The sequence below is a fragment of the Oncorhynchus keta genome, chromosome 20 (genome assembly GCF_023373465.1).
Source record: "Oncorhynchus keta strain PuntledgeMale-10-30-2019 chromosome 20, Oket_V2, whole genome shotgun sequence".
NCBI classification, from domain to species: Eukaryota; Metazoa; Chordata; class Actinopteri; order Salmoniformes; family Salmonidae; genus Oncorhynchus; species Oncorhynchus keta.
Genome location: NC_068440.1, coordinates 34,349,144 through 34,374,724, shown reverse-complemented (window position 1 = coordinate 34,374,724; position 25,581 = coordinate 34,349,144). Strand labels below are relative to the sequence as shown.

At 40.2% G+C, this 25,581-nt stretch overlaps 1 protein-coding gene across 2 annotated transcripts in view; it reads left to right on the top strand.

Annotated features, from left to right (window-relative positions):
- LOC118399009 (CUB and sushi domain-containing protein 3-like) overlaps positions 1-25,581 on the top strand; it is a 908,305-nt gene that overhangs the window by 421,023 nt on the left and 461,701 nt on the right. For both annotated transcript variants that reach the window (XM_052472732.1, XM_052472731.1), the window contains exons 6-7: positions 2,004-2,116; positions 20,016-20,093. In XM_052472732.1, the coding sequence (XP_052328692.1) occupies positions 2,004-2,116; positions 20,016-20,093 (191 nt within the window). The remainder of the gene's footprint in view (positions 1-2,003; positions 2,117-20,015; positions 20,094-25,581) is intronic.

Below are 25,581 nucleotides of genomic sequence, written 5' to 3'. Positions count from 1 at the left end.
TTACCTTTATTTAACCTGGCAAATCAGTTAAGAACAAATTCTTATTTACAATAATAGTGTAGCACTCAACTGTATAACATGGGAGGGATGGTGACAACCCTCTCCATCTGTTCGAACTATGTCCAGCGCAGAATGGTATAACTCATGTAATTAACATGCATATTATTGGATGAGACTCACGACGCTACTGGTACCTTAACTCGCTGTGTGGCCAATGATGCTCTCCGACATGAACTAAATAACCCTGCGGAGTTGCCTCCTGCACTGGTAATGAAGGTGCTAGTTCAAGTAGAGGACATTTCCTCCACAAATACGTGTACATTTTAAATGGATTCCATCTATAATATTTATACTACGGTTATTCAAGTATGTGAAAGGATTTATCTCAGGCAGAGTGCCAAGGATACAGTTATTGTTATGAGACCTCTGTAGTTCTTTACATCGGTCATACACATTCCTAACATTTTCCCAGTGATACACATGTTTTGTATCACCCAAAGTGAGGATCTGTGCTAAGCACATCCTGTAGAAATGTTCCTATTCACTCTTTCTACAAAGCTTATGCCAAGAGCAATGGATAAATGTAATGCAATTACAGTCAATTTATACAAATACTATATTTCCAAAAGAGTTGAGGGCGGAGTGAGTTAAACCAGACAGTGTTCTGTTCTGCTGTCTCTGCCTCTGTCCCAGGATGCCACCCAAATGGCACCCTATTCCCTACATAGTGCACTACTTTTGACCAGGACACATGGGGCTCTGGTCAAAAGTAGTGCACTATAAGGGGAATAGGTGACCATTTGGGATGCTGCCACAATGCGGGTAATGGAAGAGACTTTTTGCGTAATAACATGAATGATATGGCACAGCTCCAGCTTGGAGAAGCCACTAAGCTGTGATCCAAGTGACCGTGTCCTTTTAATGACATATCCCACCAGTCATCAATAAAGGTTGGTGTGAGGCAGAGGTGGGAAAGAGGGGAGGGGGAGGAAGAGGAGGAAGGGAGAGGAAGAGGGAAGAGAGCCCAGTCCCTTCGGAGGCAGTTTCCTCTGGCCAGCTCCTTTGTGTGTTGTGGTGGCATTGGCCAAGCCGTGCGAGGGCGAGGGCCAGATACACGGTCTACTCTGTAAGCATATTAAGGCTATGCCGGTGTGACGTTCTGAACAGGTGGATATACTGTAGCTGATCCTCTGTGACTAATACTTAAGCTTCTTATATGCTTTGTTTATGATCTGCACGGGGTAGCCTTCACTTTGTGACTAACATATAAGGGTCTTCATACATTATGCTTTGTGTACACTCCGTATGTCTACACACCAGAGTGTGATGCTTCCAATACACCGACTGCGTCATTGGGCAAAATAGTACGCAGCATCATCTGGATGTGTGTGACAACAGTTCAACATTCACCTTCTGCTACCGTTTCTGTCAAGACGTCTACGGATACAGTTAGACTCATACGTTGGATAAATCCTAAGTATGCAGCACACAGAACGCACTGCAACTGTCTCTGCAATGCAACGCTGCAAGGTAAACACAGGGTTTCACTGGAAATGAATGTGATTCTGGTGTACCAACAATATAATGACGCTGTCGGTGTGATCGAAGCCTTAGGCTTTGGCCAAGGGGGTGTGGCTAAAACAGTTGAGGATCCTCCTCTTTTGTTGTGTTCTCACCAGGGGAATGGACATTCTGTTCTACTATCAGCATGTGTCCATTCAACATTACCCTATGAATATGAACAGTTCTATGTCCTATTGTCATTGATGCATAATAAGCAATCTGACTTGTAGACCATTTTTACTTAGGTCTACAAGATGCCTTTTTTTTTTTATTAATTTTATTTTGTGTTACCTATGTACTGTGTCCCAACCTTGTTTCAAAAACAAAGGTTATCTTTTTTGATTGGCTGAGACTCTAAAATACACTGGTGTTGTAGCATGCTGACTTTGAGTATGGATGTAAAAAAAAAACTAATGATTTTTTCCTCTTGTTTCACTCAGGTTATCTGGGATGAATGTCCCGTCTCCTATTGTCAGCAACAAGAACTGGCTGAGGCTACACTTTGTAACTGACAGTAACCATCGATATCGGGGCTTTAGCGCCCATTATCAAGGTAAGCCTCTGTTTCAATCAATGCAAAGACGCTTAGGAAGGAGTTTCCTGACCACCTAAAAAAATAAAAACTTAAATAAGAATGTAATCCTTTTAAAGCCCTGAGAGAATCAACACATAGTGCTCTGAAAGGGGGATGAATCCTACACCTCTTCACTCTGTCCTCCTCAATGACTTTTTCTTCTTATTGTCATGATAGGGCTTAGATTTGCTGTTTTCTTTTCTTTTCATGTCATTTTTTGTCGTTGTTTCAGGCTGACGTTGTCATTCTATCATTCTGTCTTTCAACTCTCATGATTACAACTACAAGATACATGTTTATTTTCTCATGGAAACCGTAAATCCCGAGGACCTGATTTGGGTGGGCAATCAGAGCTTTCGTTTTTTCAACTTATAATTAGAACACTCTCTCTGTAGCAATGCCAACTACTGTATGCACAGCACAGCGCAGCACAGCATTCAATTAAAAAAGTTGTTTTTTTTGCCTCTTCCAAATTAACCAATAGATTAACAACAAATCACTTCTTCTCCTCTTTTTGAAATAGCTGTCTCTTTCCCCCCCCATCTTATTCCAAAGCTGCTGATTAAACGAAACGAAGCTACTGTATAACAGATCATTCAGAATCATATACTCACATGTGCATTGCTGTGTGTTGTGGTTGTGGCGTTATTCTGACACAAATTTACCATAAACTAACTAAATCTTTAAAAATGTCCCCCACAATGAATAAATGTTGTCCTATTGAAGGACCTGGATCACATATATTTGTATGTATACATATGTTTGCCTACTGTTACATCTTGGAAACTTAGTTTGGTTTAAAAATAGCTCACGGAACCACTATATAAGACAAGACGAGTTGCTAAGTTTGCTTATTAGCTCATCAGATGCTTTAAAAACTAGATTCTGTGATTTAATACACAAATAAAAACGTACATGTTTGTTTTATGACTCTAAACTCATGAGACATTTATTTAAGTTATATCCTTCAAGGATCTGCTGGAATTTGACTTTTTCACTCGAAGCACCTGTTAACACATAAGGTGTGAGTGTTTACATAATATTATTCAAGGGTCCCAGACCACAGACTGTAGCTTTAATAGAATGTGAAGAAGCAGGGGTTAACACATAAGGTGTGAGTGTTTACATAATATTATTCAAGGGTCCCAGACCACAGACTGTAGCTTTAATAGAATGTGAAGAAGCAGGGGTTAACACATAAGGTGTGAGTGTTTACATAATATTATTCAAGGATCCCAGACCACAGACTGTAGCTTTAATAGAATGTGAAGAAGCAGGGGTTAACACATAAGGTGTGAGTGTTTACATAATATTATTCAAGGGTCCCAGACCACAGACTGTAGCTTTAATAGAATGTGAAGAAGCAGGGGTTAACACATAAGGTGTGAGTGTTTACATAATATTATTCAAGGATCCCAGACCACAGACTGTAGCTTTAATAGAATGTGAAGAAGCAGGGGTTAACACATAAGGTGTGAGTGTTTACATAATATTATTCAAGGGTCCCAGACCACAGACTGTAGCTTTAATAGAATGTGAAGAAGCACCTGTTAACACATAAGGTGTGAGTGTTTACATAATATTATTCAAGGGTCCCAGACCACAGACTGTAGCTTTAATAGAATGTGAAGAAGCAGGGGTTAACACATAAGGTGTGAGTGTTTACATAATATTATTCAAGGATCCCAGACCACAGACTGTAGCTTTAATAGAATGTGAAGAAGCAGGGGTTAACACATAAGGTGTGAGTGTTTACATAATATTATTCAAGGATCCCAGACCACAGACTGTAGCTTTAATAGAATGTGAAGAAGCAGGGGTTAACACATAAGGTGTGAGTGTTTACATAATATTATTCAAGGGTCCCAGACCACAGACTGTAGCTTTAATAGAATGTGAAGAAGCAGGGGTTAACACATAAGGTGTGAGTGTTTACATAATATTATTCAAGGGTCCCAGACCACAGACTGTAGCTTTAATAGAATGTGAAGAAGCAGGGGTTAACACATAAGGTGTGAGTGTTTACATAATATTATTCAAGGATCCCAGACCACAGACTGTAGCTTTAATAGAATGTGAAGAAGCAGGGGTTAACACATAAGGTGTGAGTGTTTACATAATATTATTCAAGGGTCCCAGACCACAGACTGTAGCTTTAATAGAATGTGAAGAAGCAGGGGTTAACACATAAGGTGTGAGTGTTTACATAATATTATTCAAGGATCCCAGACCACAGACTGTAGCTTTAATAGAATGTGAAGAAGCAGGGGTTAACACATAAGGTGTGAGTGTTTACATAATATTATTCAAGGGTCCCAGACCACAGACTGTAGCTTTAATAGAATGTGAAGAAGCAGGGGTTAACACATAAGGTGTGAGTGTTTACATAATATTATTCAAGGGTCCCAGACCACAGACTGTAGCTTTAATAGAATGTGAAGAAGCAGGGGTTAACACATAAGGTGTGAGTGTTTACATAATATTATTCAAGGATCCCAGACCACAGACTGTAGCTTTAATAGAATGTGAAGAAGCAGGGGTTAACACATAAGGTGTGAGTGTTTACATAATATTATTCAAGGGTCCCAGACCACAGACTGTAGCTTTAATAGAATGTGAAGAAGCAGGGGTTAACACATAAGGTGTGAGTGTTTACATAATATTATTCAAGGATCCCAGACCACAGACTGTAGCTTTAATAGAATGTGAAGAAGCAGGGGTTAACACATAAGGTGTGAGTGTTTACATAATATTATTCAAGGATCCCAGACCACAGACTGTAGCTTTAATAGAATGTGAAGAAGCAGGGGTTAACACATAAGGTGTGAGTGTTTACATAATATTATTCAAGGATCCCAGACCACAGACTGTAGCTTTAATAGAATGTGAAGAAGCAGGGGTTAACACATAAGGTGTGAGTGTTTACATAATATTATTCAAGGGTCCCAGACCACAGACTGTAGCTTTAATAGAATGTGAAGAAGCAGGGGTTAACACATAAGGTGTGAGTGTTTACATAATATTATTCAAGGATCCCAGACCACAGACTGTAGCTTTAATAGAATGTGAAGAAGCAGGGGTTAACACATAAGGTGTGAGTGTTTACATAATATTATTCAAGGGTCCCAGACCACAGACTGTAGCTTTAATAGAATGTGAAGAAGCAGGGGTTAACACATAAGGTGTGAGTGTTTACATAATATTATTCAAGGATCCCAGACCACAGACTGTAGCTTTAATAGAATGTGAAGAAGCAGGGGTTAACACATAAGGTGTGAGTGTTTACATAATATTATTCAAGGATCCCAGACCACAGACTGTAGCTTTAATAGAATGTGAAGAAGCAGGGGTTAAACCAGGAATTCCCAAACTGTTTTCATCCACGACCCCATTTTGATATCTGAAAATGTTTGCAGTCAATTGAAAAACATTCTAACAGTATTTCTGATTGTCTTCTCAACTCACCATCACATACATTTAGTGCGGGGCTATGACAGGCAACTGCAAATTAGTCTGACATAATGTCTCTAATGCTGCGTTCAAAACAACTGGGAACTTGGCTTCACACAGATATGAGCTGGCGAAGGGTACCATGACTTTTAATGATGTGAGGGAGACAGCAGAGTGTTCCCTGCACATTTTGGGTGATTTTTTAAAATTCTCCTGAGACTCCATTTACATATCAGGCGACCCCACATGGGGTTGTGACCCCTATTTTGGGAACTGCTGGGTTAAAATCACTCTGAAACAAATCTGCAGAGAATAGCTCAGTGCATCTGAATGGGTTTATTTCTGTCCCCGACACCTCTCCAGAGGACAATGTTAAAGCACTTTTCACCTTCTCAACAAAGGACAACGTCTGTATTTAAAGAAAGAATAGGGCATGAATAAATAATATTCTCATCATTTACTAACGATTGTAAATAGTTAGCGCACCATTTTTTGAATACCCTACTAAGGAGCTATTCATTGGACATCAGTATATGAAGTGTCCCACGTTGAAGACTTTTTTATTAAAAGCGACTTATTGTGAATATTCTCAACGAAAAGGACGTTAGGACCTCATTTATTTTCTGGCTTGGTGCCAGGAACAGTAGTGGGTTCAAAAGCTCATTAAAATGAACAAACCTTTACCTCCGCACTTGGCGAGATCGGTCAGCAAGAAGATTGAGATTTGATCTTCATCTCTGCTGTTGATGTTTGCTTAGGGATGTATTCCCCTTGACAACGGCACTGTGTGTGACTTCTTAATATGGCCCTACTGGTACACACCACCTGGTGAGCCACAAGCAGCCCAGCTTCAATCCACCTGGTGAGCCACAAGCAGCCAAGCTTCAATCCACCTGGTGAGCCACAAGCAGCCCAGCTTTAAAGCAGCAGCTGCAAAGTACCTTCGGACACCAAAACCACCCCAAAATCCAATTTACCCAACGGATCTGTCTGAAAGAAATCCCATCAGAAAAAGCACGTTCTCATCTCTGATTGAACCAGTTATTGACATTAGCCAGCTGTTGCGCGCCCTCTCAATGCAGCTCATCTCTCATAGGAAGTCGGTGGCGGTCGAATTGAAGCTGTTATTGGCAATGCTGCTGGGCCTTTTTTCAAGGCCACCTCTGATAAGCAATGGAATGGAAGAGACCACGTCTCACCTTAATCAAAGTTTGAGGGGGAATTTGAACCCAGACAGTGTTTGTATTTGTATGTGTGCAACCTTGCTGCTGTTCAGCACTATTAGAAAGGAATTCACGTATAGCATAACAGTGCCTTCAGAAAGTTTTCACAACCCTTTACTTTTTCCACATTTTGTTGTGTTACAGGCTGAATTTAGAAAGTTTAACATTTACATTTTTGTCACTTGCCTACATACAATACCCAATAATGTCAAAGTGGAATTATGCTTTTCAATTTCAAGTTAATTTAGTCAACAAGTATTCAACCCCTTTGTTATGGCAACCCTAAACAAGTTCAGGAGCAAAAATGTGCTTAACAACTCACATAATAAATTGCATGGACCCACTTTTGTGTGCAATAATAGTGTTTAACATGATTTTCGAATAACTACCTCATCTTTGTACCCCACACATACAATTATCTGTATGGTCCCTCAGTCGAGCAGTGAATTTCAAACACAGATTCGACTACAAAAACCAGGGAGGTTTTCCAACGCCTCGCGAAGAATGGCAGCTATTATTTTTAAAAAGCAGACATAGAATATCCCTTTGAGCATGGTGAAGTTGTTAATTACACTTTGGATGGTGTATCAAAACACCCAGTCACTATAAAGATACAGGTGACCTTCCTAATTCAGTTGCCGAAGAGGAAGGAAACTGTTTAGGGAGGCCAATGGGGACTTTAAAACAGTTGAATGGCTGTGATAGGAAGAAACTGTGGATGGATCAACAGCATTGTAGTTACTCCACAATACTAACTTAAATGACAGAGTGAAAACAAAGAAGCCTTTACAGAATAAAAATATTCCAAGCATGCATACTGTTTGCAACAAGGAAACAAGGCACTAAAGTAAAACTGAAAATTAAATTAACTTAATGTCCTGAATGTGAAGCATTATGTTTGGGGAAAATTCAACACAACACATCACTGTGTACCTGTAACGACATTCTTCGTTTGTTGAAAGAGAGTCGGACCGAAATGCAGCGTGGTGGTTACTCATGTCTTTAATGAATGAATCGCGGTACATGAAATAACTGATACAAATACAAAACAACAAAACGGAACGTGAAACCTAATTACAGCCTATCTGGTGAAACTACACAGAGACAGGAACAATCACCCACGAAATACACAGTGAAACCCCGGCTACCTAAATACGGTTCCCAATCAAAGACAACGAGAATCACCTGACTCTGATTGAGAACCGCCTCCGGCAGCCAAGCCTATACTAGACAGCTCTGCACATCTGAGTTGGAAACCAAATGGTCATTTTCAAGCAACTTCAGGATTTTTATATACTAACCGTCAACAATGAATCCAATCAATGATCCTCCAGGGTCCTTTCTCTCCTGTTCCCTAGAATTAAAATGTTCCAAACGCCCCCTTATAGCATACTGAATCACAGTGCACTCTGCCACTGGTCAGACCATTTCCCCACTCCTCTAAGCAGTGCAGTCAGAAATAGGACTTCATGTTAATTCATGACCAGAAGACTGGTGTCACAGACAATCTCTTCCCCTGGAGCTAATGCCATCTTTGATAAGGCAACCTCTGTTCCTCTATCAGTAGACTACAGGCCAGTGCAGAGAAATGTAAATTAGAATTTACCATTGGCCTCAGGGGAGTAATTAATTTGGCAAGTCTTCACTATGTTTCTGTCAGATTGGATCCTTCAACCATTGGCCTATATCATAATTCCATTACTATTAGCGTGTTTGCTTCTACAGCATCAGGCCACTTAATAGGTCCCCAGTATTCCAGACGTCCATTTTGTTTTATCTGAACCTGGTCCAGTGTCTCAATTTAGACAGCCAGAGGCTTGGAGAGCCTTGTCTTTTTCATCATAGATTGATTGAATGCTGCCAAATTGAGGTTTTAAATCATCTTCTCTTAACAATCAGATCTGCATTCGACCTCAAAGTCATCAAATAATCAAATCAATAATCAAGTTGTTTCCAAACATATTGTGTGAGAATTATATCCAGGTAGCACAGTACATAGGCTATACCATTAAAGGCTAAATTCATGCTAAACTGCTCTGCCACTAAGCAGCAAAACAAAAATATCAACATCCGCCAACCCCTATCATGTACTTTTTTCAGTGATTTGGAGTGGCAGGCCATTCCCATAAAATCCACATTAATATATGGAAGTATATGTTATGCATAAGCTGTTCAAGACAAACATGTTTATGTTCCTCTAAGAGCTAGCTATAGTGTTCATGGAGGTTATTTGTCCTGTCTGTGGTGACCGAGCACTGAGTAAAACCAGCGGGTTAGTTGCCACGATTTAATTATAAAAACGAATTATACCATAAAATCTGTCATTTAGTATGCAATCACTTTTTGCACCTCATCTGGTACGGTTCCCAATCAAGGAGCCAAAGGCAGTCTAATTGGTATTGAAATGCTTATGAGAATTCCCACAAGTGCACAGATGTACAGTACCAAATAAAGGTTTGGACACACCTACTCATTCCAGGGTTTTTATTTTCTTAATTTGGACTATTTCCTACATTGTAGAATATTAGTGAATACATCAACATTATGAAATAACACAAATAGAATCATGTAGTAAACAAAAAAAGTGTTAAACAAATGAAAATATATTTTATATTTGAGATTCATCAAAGTACCCACACTTTGCCTTGATGACAGCTTTGCACACACATTCTCTCAACCAGCTTCATGAGGGAGTCACCTGGAATGCATTTAAATTAACAGGTTTGCCTTGTTAAAAGTACATTTGTGGAATTGCTTTCCTTCTTAATGCGTTTGATTCAATCAGTTGTGTTGTGACAAGGTAGGAGTGGTATACAGAAGGTGGCCCTATTTGGTAAAAGACCAAGTCCATATTATGGCAAAAACAGCTCAAATAAGGAAAGAGAAATGACAGGCCATTATTACTTTAAGACATGAAGGTCAGTCAATGCGGAAAATTTCAAGAACTTTGAAAGTTTCTTCAAGTGTAGTCCCAAAAACCATCAAGCGCTATGATGAAACTGCCTCTCACGAGGACCACCACAGCAAAGGAAGACCCACAGTTACGTCTGCTGCAGAAGTTCATTAGAGTTACCAGCCTCAGAAATCAGCAATGAAATGCAACCTCAGATTGCAGCCCACATAAATGCTTCACAGAGTTCAAGTAACACAAGCATCTTATGAGGTCAACCACAGTGTCTTTGTAAGATGCAGAGTAGGTGAACAGATGATCTCTGCGTGTGGTTCCTGCGTGGTTCCTGTGTGGTTCCTGATCTCTGTGTGAGGTGTGATGGTGTGGGGGTGGAATTCAAGGCACACTTAACCAGCATGGCTACCACAGCATTCTGCAGCGATACGCCATCCCATCTGGTTTGCGCTTAGTAGGACTATCATTTGATTTTCAACAGGACAATGACCCAAAACACACCTGCACTCTGGTGAAGGATATTTGACCCGGAAGTAGAGTGATGGAGTGCTGCCTCCACAATCACCTGATCACCCAATTGAGATGGTTAGGGATGAGTTTGACCACAGAGTGAAGGAAAAGCAGCCTGCAAAGGCTCAGCATATGTTGGAACTCCTTCAAGACTGTTGGAAAAGCATTCCTCGTGACTCCCTCATGAAGCTGGTTGAAAGAATCCCAAGAGTGTGCAAAGCTGTCATCAAGGCAAAGGATGGCTACGTTGAAGAATCTAAAATTCAAAAGGCAATCGCACATCTGAGCTATCTTTTTTTAAGGTGCATGGTAACAGTTGAATAAAAATGAGAAAAAAGAGAAAACTGCTTTTGATAGTATCACTGCTCTAAGCTTTACGTTTTGGCCTCACGGACTTCGTCAGAGTTTTTGCAAGTCAACCTTTATGTAGACATAGCCCCACCCACATCCATTCCACGCATCGAATGGGGTCGAGGGAAAACATGGAGTCGAGGGAAAACAACGGCGATACTGATTATTGGAGGACCAAACAAAGCCGATACCGATTAATCGGGCCAATTTTTATATATATTTGTAATAATGACAATTACAACAATACTGAATGAACACTTTTATTTTAACTTAATATAATACGTAAATCAAATCATTTTAGTCTCAATTACATAATGAAACATGCTCAATTTGGTTTAAATAATGCAAATTCATAGTGTTGGAGAATAAAGTAAAAGTGCAATATGTTCCATGTATAACGTTTAAGTTCCTTGCTCAGAACATGAGTACATATGAAAGCTGGTGGTTCCTTTTAACATGAGTCTTCAAGTTAAGTTTTAGGTTGTCGTTATTATAGGACTATTTTTCTCTATACCATTTGTATTTCATATACCTTTGACTATTGGATGTTCTTATAGGCACTATAGTATTGCCAGCCTAATATTGGGAGTTGATAGGCTTGAAGTCATAAACAGCACAATGCTGTTTATGACAGTGAAGAGCTGACAGCGAAGAGCTGCTGGCAAATGCAGGAAAGTGCTGTTTGAATGAATGCTTACGAGCCTGCAGCTGCCTACCACTGCTCAGTCAAACTGCTCTGTCAAATAACAAATCATAAACTTAATTATAACATAATAAACGCACAGAAATACGAGCCTTAGGTCATTAATATAGTCAAATCCGGAAACTATCATATCAAAAACAAGACGTTTATTATTTCAGTGAAAATCAGGACCGTTCCGTATTTTATCTAACGGGTGGCATCCCTAACTCTAAATATTGCTGTTACATTGCACAACCTTCAATGTTATGTCATAATTATGTAAATGAATTAAGGCCTCTGTTAGTAAGAAATGATCTTCACACAGTTTGCAACGAGCCAGGCGGCCCAAACTGCTGCATATACCCTGACTCTGCTTGCACAGAACGCAAGAGAAGTGACCCAATTTCCATAGTTAAAATAAATTAATGTTAGCAGGCAATGGTAACTAAATATGCAGGTGAAAAAATATATTGTGTATTAATTTTAAGGAAGGCATTGATGTTTATGGTTAGGTACACATTGGTGCAACAACAATGCTTTTTTCGCGAATGTGCTTTTTAAATCATCATCACCTGTTTGGCGAAGTAGGCTGTGATTCGATGATAAATTAACATGTACCACATTGATTAGATGCAACGCAGGACAAGCTAGATAAACTAGTAATATCATCAACCATGTGTAGTTAAGATTGATAGTTTTTTTATAAGATAAGTTTAATGCTAGCTAGCAACTTACCTTGGCTCCTTGCTGCACTCGCATAACAAGTGGTCCGCCTACCACGCAGGCTCCTCGCGGAGTGCAATGTAATTGGCCACAATCGGCATCCAAAAATGTCAATTACCGATTGTTATGAAAACTTGAAATCGGTCCTAATTTTAAATCGGCCCCAATTAATTGGTCATACTGATTTATCGGCCATTCTGATCAATCGGTCAACCTCTCGTCCTAACCACATCTGTACAACCGCAATGAGGACATCGAGCAAGTTTTCATAAATCATTGGGAACAGCACAAGAAAAACGTCAAAGTAATCTGAAATGGGGGCATAATTTATGTTCACATTTACAACATAACATACATAGGCATTTCATCACTAAGACCTTTAGGAAATAATGTCTGGAGGGTAAAAATCCCAAAACATTCTCTTTTGCTCAGAGTATTATTTATATCCTGTCTGATATCTGATATCTTAAATTTCTCTATGCCACAAAATGTAAAGTTTAAAGAATTTAAAGAAATGTAATGTTTTAGGTCATTAAAATGTACTGCGACTGGATAATCCCTGTTGTTTCTCCTGATTGAACTTTTATGTTGACACATTCTCTGTTTGAGAGAACCTCTCTGTTACCTACATAACACAGCACACACAGACATTTAATCATGTAGATAACATGGGTGGTGAGGCACGTAATAATGTCATTTATTTGTAACGGTTTTCCTGTATGTGGGATTCAGAAATATTCACACTTCATCACATTGTTGCACTGTGCGCAACCTCTGCATTTATAGCTACCATTCGGAAGAGGGCGTAAAAGACACTGGCTGATTATGTACACACTTCATTCTAATATATATGAACTGCACATTGTTATGTTTGGTAGCACTTATTTGTTTCCCTCGACTCCAACCCCATTCGATGCGTGGATGTCGGTGGGGCTATGTCTACATAAAGCTGCTCATTTAAAAAATTCACAGAAGTTCTGGTGAAGGCCGTGAGGTGGATACGTAAAGCTTATTAAAGACCAGTAAAACTATCAATAGCAGTGGGCCGGTTTCTTATTTTTTCTCTGCTTTGAAGAATCTAAAATATATTTTGATTTGTTTAACAATTTTTTGGTTACTACATGATTCCATATGTGCTATTCGTAGTTTTGATGTCTTCACAATTTTTCTACAATGTATGAAATAGTAAGAATAGAAAAACCATTGAATGAGTTGGTGTGTCCAAACTTGTATTTCAAGGCCTACCTTCAAACTCAGTGCCTCTTTGCTTGACACCATGAGAAAACAAAAGATATCAGCCAAGACCTCAGAAAAAAATGGTAGACCTCCACAAGTCTGGTTCATCCTTGGGAGCAATTTCCAAATGCCTGAAAGTACCACTATCACTTGTACAAACAGTAATACGCAAGTATAAACACTATTGTACCACGCAGCTGTCATACCACTCAGGAAGGAGACGCGTTCTGTCTCCTAGAGACGACCGTACTTTGGTGAGAAAAGTGCAAATCAATCCCAGAAGAACAGCAGAGGACCTTGTGAAGATGCTGAAGGAAACAGATACTAAAGTATCTATATCCACAGCAAAATGAGTCCTATATGAACATAACCTGAAAGGCCGCTCAGCAAGGAAGAAGCCACTGCTCCAAAACTGCCATTAAAAAAAAGCCAGACAACGGTTTGCAAATGCACATGGGGACAAATATCGTACTTTTTGGAAAAATGTCCTCTGGTCTGATGAAACAAAAATAGAACTGTTTGGCCATAATGACCATTGTTATGTTTGGAGGAAAAAGGGGGAGGCTTGCAAGCCGAAGAACACCATCCAAACTATGAAACATGGGGGTTGCAGTATCATGTTGTGAAGGTGCTTTGCTGCAGGAGGGACTGGTGCACTTCACAAAATAGATAGCATCATGAGGAAGGAAAAATATGTGGATATATTGAAGCAACATCTCAAGAAATCAGTCAGGAATTTAAAGCTTGGTCGCAAATGGGTCTTCTAAATGGACAATGACCCCAAGCATACTTCCAAAGTTGTGGCAAAATAAAGACAACAAAGTCAAGGTATTGGAGCGGCCATCACAATGACCTGACCTCAATCCTATTGAAAATATGTGGGCAGAACTGAAAAAGCGTGTGAGAGCAAGGAGGCCGTACAAACCTGACTAAGTTATGTCAGGAGGAATGTGCCAAATTCACCCAACTTATTGTGGAAAGCTTGTGGAAAGCTACCCAAAACGGTTGACCCAAGTAAAACAATTGAAAGGCAATGCCACCAAGAACTAATTGAGTGTCTGAAAACGTTTGACCCACGTGGAATGTGATGAAAGAAATTAAACCTGAAATAAATCATTCTCTCTACTATTATTCTGACATTTCACATTCTTTTAAGTAAAGTGGTGATTCTAACTGACCTAAGACAGGGAATTTTTAGTAGGATTAAATGTCAGGAAGTGTGAAAAACTTAGTTTAAATGTATTTGGCTAAGGTGTATGTAAACTTCCGACTTCAACTGTATGTGCCTACAACATGACTTGATTTGTCCTTTAACCAGTGGCCTCTCGGCAAGCCAGAATGGGTTTTTGAATCCTAGGTTGCCAGTATACAGCAGAATTGTCTGTAGTTTATCAATCTGTCTCTGTAGTGTATTACAAACTGAAATTTTATAGAACAGTATAGTACAGACTGGAAGATTATAGAACAGTAAAGTTGTCGTGGAAATTTCCTCTATTTACCAAATCATGAGAGCAAACCACAACACAAGTCAGAGTTAGTTATCAAAGTCCATCTTTAATTATATGAGCTCTATCACAACCCTGTGACTCTCAGGTCAATTCAGTGTCTATCAATGAATTCTCTGAGAGCCCCCTCTACATTGCAACTGAGATCCTTTAATAGCAAAGAACACACATAGTCAGACAGCATAGACATAATAAATCGTTCAGCTTTGTCTCCTTACTCAAACCCAGAACCATAAACCAACCCTCCATATCAACAGGCATATATCAAATTGTCATTTAGATACAACCAATTCTAAATACAACCAATCCTGAACAAACTCACGGAGAGCATAGAATGATTCCAGACACTGCCATCCTCCTCTCCCCGATGGGAAAAGTAGGGAGTGACTGGCACACAGGCACAGTGGAGCAAAAGACATGTTTACACATGATGACACCTTGACCTCTCCCCTTTCTGCAGCCCATGCAACTTAGTCTTGACATAGAACAGATAACTGCCAATGGCCACCACTATAGTACAACAAAATACATTCTTATGAGAAATAAATATTATAGTACAGCATTGTATAGTCTAAAATATTGCAGTACAGTATTGTATAGACTGAAATATTGTAGTACAGACTGCAATATTCCAAACACAAGAAAACCTGCTAATGATGGCTATTTTCATAAATCCCATCAAAAGTATTAAATAACAAATATGGAATCATGTAGTAACCAAAAAAATTTATTACACAAATCACAATATATTTTAGATTTTTCAAAGTAGCCACACTTTGCCTTGATGACAGGTTTGATGACAGATTCCGGGTAAAGCTGGTTGAGGGAATGCCAAGAATGTGCAAACCTGTCATCAAGGCAAAGTGTGGCTACTTTGACAGGTGTGCAAAGCTGTCATCAAGGCAAAGGGTGGCTACTTTGAAGAATATCAAATATAAAATAAATGTTGTTTTGTCTAGTTGATAATCCCTGTTATATGATTTGGTAGGAACCCATTGTCTTGGTGCCACATTTTGATTGCCTAAATTAGAATGACAGTGTTGGCATGTTGAGATGGTTGCCTTCCTCCTCATATGTAGCAGATCTCCAACGGCGTCCACAATCCTTTTTAATCAGTCTGAATGATGAAATGTCACGACTGAGCGGCAAGTATCAATTAATAGGCAACCTGTGCGTGTCGGTTAATGTAGCTTCTTCTGGCAGCGCATGGGAAAGAACCAATGTGTAAGTTTAGCCTTTATATATTCATGACAGAAAGCTGACCTGAGGATCATGAAATGAGAGTAATGAAACATTCATGTTGGGTTAATAAGAGGTCGGACTAAAGCTGTCCCTCATAGTGCCTGAGAATGCCTTGGCTCTCTAATATAGTTTACATTTCCACACAAAGAAACTCGTTGCCTGATTTATCTCGCCGCAATTTAAGCATATCCCAAGAAAGGACACATTAAGGCATCGTAAGTGATTACTGCTCAAGCGGTGCTCATCAGTGACCGTCGAAGTGTAACCGTTAATTAAGATGCAGATCCCTCACAGATTAACTATAATTGAGGAAGTCTGCACTATTATTAATGTTGGGCACTGCTTGTACTGTTCACTTCCTGAATATGGAGGAGGTACTGTCCACTCTTAATGAATATAGAAGAGGTACCATCCACTCTTAATGAATATGGAAGAGGTACTGTCCACTCTTAATGAATATGGAGGAGGTACCATCCACTCTTAATGAATATGGAAGAGGTACCATCCACTCTTAATGAATATGGAGGAGGTACCATCCACTCTTAATGAATATGGAGGAGGTACCATCCACTCTTAATGAATATGGAAGAGGTACCATCCACTCTTAATGAATATGGAAGAGGTACTGTCCACTCTTAATGAATATGGAGGAGGTCATGTCCACTCTTAATGAATATAGAAGAGGTAATGTCCACTCTTAATGAATATGGAAGAGGTAATGTCCACTCTTAATGAATATGGAAGAGGTAATGTCCACTCTTAATGAATATGGAAGAGGTACCATCCACTCTTAATGAATATGGAAGAGGTACTGTCCACTCTTAATGAATATGGAAGAGGTACTGTCCACTCTTAATGAATATGGAAGAGGTACTGTCCACTCTTAATGAATATGGAAGAGGTAATGTCCACTCTTAATGAATTTGGAAGAGGTAATGTCCACTCTTAATGAATATGGAAGAGGTACTGTCCACTCTTAATGAATATGGAAGAGGTACCATCCACTCTTAAGTGAGTATAGAAGAGGTGATGTCCACTCTTAATGAATATGGAAGAGGTAATGTCCACTCTTAATGAATATGGAAGAGGTAATGTCCACTCTTAATGAATATTCAATAATATCAGCTTGAGTGATCTTCTGTTGATCTCGGCTGAACATACTGTTTCTGACACTGTTTCTGGCAAGTGGAAATGTAACATTGGAGCAAGTAGTAACTGGAAACCACAGGTCTGCTGTGGACCACAGGTCTACAGTATCTGGTGTCTTAGTATCATAAATTGGATTTTAGAGTTTTACTCACAGAGCAGAATTGTCAACCTGTAATTTCTAAAATGCACAACATTCCAAAAACATTATGGCCTTACTCACTTTTTTTACTTTAAACGTTTCAAAACAGACAATCAAGAAAATATTTGTCATGCTGGTAATATTACTATCTAGGCTCTTTCATAACGAGTTGGTCTGCTCATCATCCTAACTACGCTCTTTCATAATGAGTTGGTCTGCTCATCATCCTAACTACACTCTTTCATAATGAGTTGGTCTGCTCATCATCCTAACTACACTCTTTCATAATGAGTTGGTCTGCTCATCATCCTAACTACACTCTTTCATAATGAGTTGGTCTGCTCATCATCCTAACTACGCTCTTTCATAATGAGTTGGTCTGCTCATCATCCTAACTACACTCTTTCATAATGAGTTGGTCTGCTCATCATCCTAACTACACTCTTTCATAATGAGTTGGTCTGCTCATCATCCTAACTACACTCTTTCATAATGAGTTGGTCTGCTCATCATCCTAACTACACTCTTTCATAATGAGTTGGTCTGCTCATCATCCTAACTACGCTCTTTCATAATGAGTTGGTCTGCTCATCATCCTAACTACACTCTTTCATAATGAGTTGGTCTGCTCATCATCCTAACTACACTCTTTCATAATGAGTTGGTCTGCTCATCATCCTAACTACACTCTTTCATAATGAGTTGGTCTGCTCATCATCCTAACTACACTCTTTCATAATGAGTTGGGCTGCTCATCATCCTAACTACACTCTTTCATAATGAGTTGGTCTGCTCATCATCCTAACTACACTCTTTCATAATGAGTTGGTCTGCTCATCATCCTAACTACGCTCTTTCATAATGAGTTGGTCTGCTCATCATCCTAACTACACTCTTTCATAATGAGTTGGTCTGCTCATCATCCTAACTACACTCTTTCATAATGAGTTGGTCTGCTCATCATCCTAACTACACTCTTTCATAATGAGTTGGTCTGCTCATCATCCTAACTACACTCTTTCATAATGAGTTGGTCTGCTCATCATCCTAACTACACTCTTTCATAATGAGTTGGTCTGCTCATCATCCTAACTACACTCTTTCATAATGAGTTGGTCTGCTCATCATCCTAACTACACTCTTTCATAATGAGTTGGTCTGCTCATCATCCTAACTACACTCTTTCATAATGAGTTGGTCTGCTCATCATCCTAACTACGCTCTTTCATAATGAGTTGGTCTGCTCATCATACTTACTACGCTCTTTCATAATGAGTTGGGCTGCTCATCATCCTAACTACACTCTTTCATAATGAGTTGGTCTGCTCATCATCCTAACTACACTCTCTCACCTACCTAACTGCACAACCTTTGATGTCTGAAGGTTTGAGATGTTGATTTTGATGCCATGGTTCACAGGAATCTTTCCTAGTGTAAGAGTGGGCAAACATGTTGTACCTTATCCATCTCCACTGTACTCATTCTCTGTCATTCAGTTCATCCTGAACTGAAGGTCTACCCCTAAACCCTAACCCCTAACCCCTAACCCCTAACCCCTAACATAGCCTGATGAGTTTCAACCTAACCTTCATATTTTGAGCAATGTGTTAACATTGCCGAAGCCCTATTTACATATTGTCATATTTTTTTTAAGGAAAGGCTGAATCAGTGAATCCATGTGTGAGTGTACCCTTCTGTGTTAAATGTGCTTTTTGTAAGGCTGTGAGGGTTGTCCTCAAATACACAAATTAGAAAAGAGAGAGAGAGAAGGGAGAGAGAGAGAGAGAGAGAGCAACTCCACAGTCTCACACAATGCCACTTGCTTTTTTCCAAACCCCAATATAATCCTCCATTATCCCATTTTATATCTGACAGTGAATCTATGATCACTTTCTGAACAAAAGCATTAAATATGTTCTGACAACAGATGTTTGTTTTTTTATGTTTCTTTTTGGAAAACAGAAAATAAAACATTTATCATGATTGATGTTTTTACACACATGTTGAATGTGATCACACTATTATTACTATTATTATTATTAATGTTATTATTATTATTATTAAGCTTGTCAATCTTCACAGGGCTTCTGTTCAACAAATATATTGTGGCTAAATTTACATTAAATAGTAATGAACATCTGATGTTAGCACGACACCTGAAGATCCTCCTATTGCTCAGGATGTGAGTGTGTGCGTTTGTTTCTGTGTGGGTGTGTGTATGTACGTATGTGTGGGCATGTGTGTGTGTGTGTGTGTGTGTGTGTGTGTGTGTGTGTGTGTGTGTGTGTGTGTGTGTGTGTGTGTGTGAGAGGTAACGCCTGCACTGTCATGTCCCAGCGTGCCATTCTGCGGCATAACAAATCGGCCATTCTGTTGCTGAAAAAAACCTTGACAGCCGCCCCTGCCCTGAATACTCCTCTGGGGACTGTGGCTAAAGGCTGATCCATATCGGCTGTTCTACATTCTGGTCTGCTGTCCTGCAACCCCCCCCAATCATTTCAAGGTTGACAAATGAACAGAAGCCCTGTACGCTACTTATATAATAATAATATCTTTCTTCTCCTCTTCTTTTGCTCTTGCCTATTTTATCTCTTCACATTTTTTTTCTGTTGCTAAGATACTTTGACTGTTGTTACCTGCTGCTGCTATGAGTTGTGCTCTTCTCCATTAGCTTGGAGGATGGGTTTCTTGGTTTTCAATGCTGATCAGTTTATTTGGAACCTGTTTCACCTGATTTCCTGTTTTTGTTTTCCCTTTAACTAGTGAAAAGGTCCGTAGACTTTAAATCTAGAGGAGTAAAATTATTCCCAGGCAAAGACAACAGCAACAAGTTTTCTATCTGTGAGTCTACCTTTGTTACTCTGTTATGGTAAATCTGTGATTTCTGTTTTCCTGTGCGTGCTTGTAAGTGTTTGTTTGTTGATGTGTTTCATGTTTTCAGTAATTCTGTAATTGCTTTGTTTGGACATCATAACCTGCTGATGTTGAATGCATGATAAGTCCCCCAACCCATCCATCATGCCTTGAATCAATAACCAATGGTCTTGTGCTCAATGAAAATGTAGATTATGGCAAATTTGCACTGTGCAATCCTGGAGGGTAAAGGTAGACTTGTCCGAGCCAGTTACATGAGTCAGCTTGATGTACAACTACACCCCCTGGACAGGACGCTAGTCTATCTCCTGTTTCTGTAGTGTGAGGCAGCTTGATGTACAACTACACCCCCTGGACAGGACGCTAGTCTATCTCCTGTTTCTGTAGTGTGAGGCAGCTTGATGTACAACTACACCCCCTGGACAGGACGCTAGTCTATCTCCTGTTTCTGTAGTGCGAGGCAGCTTGATGTACAACTACACCCCCTGGACAGGATGCTTGAAAATCTCCTGTTTCTGTAGTGTGAGGCAGCTTGATGTACAACTACACCCCCTGGACAGGATGCTTGAAAATCTCCTGTTTCTGTAGTGTGAGGCAGCTTGATGTACAACTACACCCCCTGGACAGAATGCTTGAAAATCTCCTGTTTCCGTGGTGTGAGGCGGCTTGATGTAGAAGTACACCCCCTGGACAGGACGCTAGTCTATCGCAGGGCCTTATCCCTAATCCATATCGTTAATGCTGAGTTCCAAGAAGAGAGGAATTTGGGTAGGCATGAACCACAAGACCACTGAGTTGGTGTGCAATCCTGGGGATACACCTCTATCCAAAATCCAAATGATTGGCTTCATGCTTTCAAGAAGATATTCCACATTTACATTACATTACATTTCCACAAGCAATAACACACATTCTAATTGGTTTAGGAGGGCACTATGGAGGACTAGCCAGGTGACGCAACTGTTCCTAATTTTTATTTGCTGACCCTTAGGCTGAATTTAGAGAGATGTGCATAACCAATCAAAGCAAGCTTTGATTTTGTATAACTCTGTGAATATCCATTATTGTTTGTGTGTCAACTGAGTTATGAGGACATTCTCTGTGTTATGAGGACATTCTCTGTATTATGAGGACATTCTCTGTGTTGCGAGGACATTCTATGTGTTGCGAGGACATTCTCTGTGTTGCGAGGACATTATCTGTGTTATGAGGACATTCCCTCTGTTGCGAGGACATTCTCTGTGTTCTGAGGACATTCTCTGTGTTCTGAGGACATTCTCTGTGTTATGAGGACATTCTCTGTGTTATGAGGACATTCTCTGTGTTATGAGGACATTCTCTGTGTTGCGAGGACATTCTCTGTGTTGCGAGGACATTCTCTGTGTTAAGAAGACATTCTCTGTGTTATGAGGACATTCGGGACATTCTCTGTGTTCTGAGGACATTCTCTGTGTTCTGAGGACATTCTCTGTGTTATGAGGACATTCTCTGTGTTATGAGGACATTCTCTGTGTTATGAGGACATTCTCTGTGTTGCGAGGACATTCTCTGTGTTAAGAAGACATTCTCTGTGTTATGAGGACATTCTCTGTGTTCCGAGGACATTCTCTGTGTTGCGAGGACATTCTCTGTGTTGCGAGGACATTCTCTGTGTTATGAGGACATTCTCTGTGTTCCGAGGACATTCTCTGTGTTATGAGGACATTCTCTGTGTTCCGAGGACATTCTCTGTGTTATGAGGACATTCTCTGTGTTATGAGGACATTCTCTGTGTTATGAGGACTGTATAACACAGTAGGTACCCTTCTCAGCAGCATTCTAGGTTGCACCATCTGTGTCACAGTATAATGGAAGCTGTATTTTAGCACCGTATATCGCTACGTTAAAGTAACTGACCTCACAACAAACCCAGAGCACACCTGTGATGCCATCAAGTCGTGTGTGTGTCAGAGGCGACAGAGATCAGCAGAAATGCTGGAGCCACGTCATATTGTCTGTTTGTGTGGATAGAAAGACTAATGATAAATGACTGTTCATAGCGTTCTGGTGAATAATAGACTGTGAGCTCGGGCCCTATTGTGCACGTGTGTGAGTCGATATCACTTAAAGCCTGTTCCAAGCTGTAGCCTATGTAATATAAAGTGGGTAGTCGATGCAATTTCCCTTATTATCCAATCGAGGCGCAAACTCCCCACAATGGGAAGAAAAGAAAAAACCTGACCTGGGAAGCATCTGAAATTGGTGGAATCCTCTGGAATAAAGTGCATGTCAATAACGTGTGCCGTTTTTTTAAGACTTAGATAACGACACATATCTAGTCAATGACACTACTGATTTGACTGGCAAGACACGGGGAATGGTTAACTGTCGTGACGAACCTGGCATGCTCAAGAGCATTTCAACGTTAGCTAAGATATATACATTTTACGATTCATGAATGCATTAACGAATGTTTCAATGTATTCTTATGAAGCATTGTATTTATCTGAAAATAATTAGCTGAGTCTGTGTGCTTTACATTGTCGTCCATACGATGAACGTTGTCCACGTGTTCTATGTTACTGATTGTCCATCTACACTGAACAAAGGCTCTTCACAAATGGACTGATTCGTTTTTGTCGACTTGATAAACTAATAGTGTGCAGAGTGGCGAAAGACGACATAGTTGACTTGTAATCAGGTGTGTAAGGTAGTTATGATTTATAGGTAGATCAAGTTGTCTTATGTCAGGAAGATGGATCTTTGCATACTCAAAATATATTTAAAAAATCAAATGTGGGGCCTCCCGAGTGGCACTGCGGTTTGAGGCACTGCATCGCAGTGCTTGAGGTGTCAATACAGACCCGGGTTTGATACCAGGCTGTGTCACAACCCGGCCGTGACCGGAAGTCGCATAGGGCGGTGCAAAATTGGCCTAGCAATATTGTATGAAATAGTAAGAAAACCTCGCTGTCCTCTTTGGGCATGTTTGTAGTCCTCGCTGTTCTCTCCGGGCATGTTTGTAGTCCTCGCTGTCCTCTTTGTGCATGTTTGTAGTCCTCGCTGTTCTCTTTGGGCATGTTTGTAGTCCTCGCTGTTCTCTCCGGGCATGTTTGTAGTCCTCGCTGTCCTCTTTGGGCATGTTTGTAGTCCTCGCTGTTCTCTTCGGGCATGTTTGTAGTCCTCGCTGTTCTCTTCGGGCATGTTTGTAGTCCTCGCTGTTCTCTTTGGGCATGGTTGTAGTCCTCGCTGTTCTCTTCGGGCATGTTTGTAGTCCTCGCTGTTCTCTTCGGGCATGTTTGTAGTCCTCGCTGTTCTCTTCGGGCATGTTTGTAGTCCTCGCTGTTCTCTTCGGGCATGTTTGTAGTCCTCGCTGTAGTCCTTGCTGTAGTCCTCGCTGTTCTCCTCGGGCATGTTTGTAGTCATCGCTGTTCTCTTCGGGCATGTTTGTAGTCCTCGCTGTTCTCTTCGGGCATGTTTGTTGTCCTCGCTGTTCTCTTCGGGCATGTTTGTAGTCCTCACTGTTCTCTTCGGGCATGTTTGTAGTCCTCGCTGTTCTCTTCGGGCATGTTTGTAGTCCTCGCTGTTCTCTTCGGGCATGTTTGTAGTCCTCGCTGTTCTCTTCGGGCATGTGTGCATGTCAGTGCTGCATGTTAGTTTGTATGTTTGTGTGCGTACAGAGTAAGTATACAGGCAAAATAAAGACTGTGGTGTATTAACATGTGTATTAACATACTGTACCAACCTATGGACTGAATAAGTGTTCTTACATGTATACCCAGTTAGCATCATCACAATGGCCCAACTGTGGCATGCCACCAAGCTGCAGGACTTCCTGTAAATACTGCAGTATATAGGGCTTCCTAGAAGTACTCTGGAATAACTAGAAAATCAAGTGAATTGCAGGAGAAAGACTCCCACTCACTCCAAATCAAGTCATCAACAAACCAGGCAGTGTGATCAGAACTGGATCCGTAGGGAGCCTTTCTGCATGGTTTGTTCATGTTGTACACAGTTTCTGAAGTCTGCCTGATAATTATAAAATGATTGCACAGTGAAACGTGTGACAGGACAGAGACTGGGTGGGAATGTGGAACAGGTGAGATGATTGTGTGTGTGTGTGTGTGTGTGTGTGTGTGTGTGTGTGTGTGTGTGTGTGTGTGTGTGTGTGTGTGTGTGTGTGTGTGTGTGTGTGTGTGTGTGTGTGTGTGTGTGTGTGTGTGTGTGTGTGTGTGTGTGTGTGTGTGTGTGTGTGTGTGTGTGTGTGTGTGTGTGTGTGCGTGTGTGTGTGCGTGTGTGTGCCTGCATGCATGCACGTGTGGCTGACTGCTCATTGGCAGCCTGACTAAGTGTGGTGCTAAGGCTCAAACCCCCTTGGGTTTCACACTTCACTGGACTCTGTCGAAATAAGAGGCAACGTCTCTAAACATAGCAGACAAACTGCTCCGGTGGTGAAGGGACTCGATGGAGTTCGCCGAAATGACCTCAAATTTCATGTGTTGACGCCTGTCGTTTTCAAACCACTTTCCAGTGTGATGGATGGTGGAAGCAGGAAGCTGGCGTCCCAACATTGAATCTTATAAAGAGAAGGGTTGTGCCCCAAATGGAACATAATTTCCTATATAGTGCACTACTTTTGACCTGGGACCGTAAGTGGTGCACTACATAGGGAGTAGGGTGTCATTTGGGATGCAGCCAGGGTAGAACAGTCCTGAATGTCCCTCTGTATCCACTGAAGCCAACATGTTTCGGCTGTGATGGAACCGTAATGACAGTTGGTTGACCCATCAAGGAGAAAATCTGTCTCTCCCTCTGTTTATCCTGTGCCATATGCCTCATCCATGAAAGGAGAAACCCAGGAACTATTCTCCTGACATTTCTTAATTATCACTGTTTTCTTTTGACCCTGTTGTGATGAAATCGTAGGAGAAAAATAGCATTGATAGATATTGAAAGATAACATTGATAGACATTGAAATAATAGACATTGAAAGATAACATTGATAGACATTGAAAGATAACATTGATAGATAACATTGATAGACATTGAAATAATAGACATTGAAAGATAACATTGATAGACATTGAAAGATAACATTGATAGACATTGAAAGATAACATTGATAGGCAGTGAAAGATAACATTGATAGACATTGAAAGATAACATTGATAGACAGTGAAAGATAACATTGATAGACATTGAAAGATAACATTGATAGACATTGAAAGATAACATTGATAGATAACATTGATAGACATTGAAATAATAGACATTGAAAGATAACATTGATAGACATTGAAAGATAACATTGATAGACATTGAAAGATAACATTGATAGGCAGTGAAAGATAACATTGATAGACATTGAAAGATAACATTGATAGACAGTGAAAGATAACATTGATAGACATTGAAAGATAACGTTGATAGACATAATGTTAAGACATTACCATAGATAGATGATCCTGCTCTTGT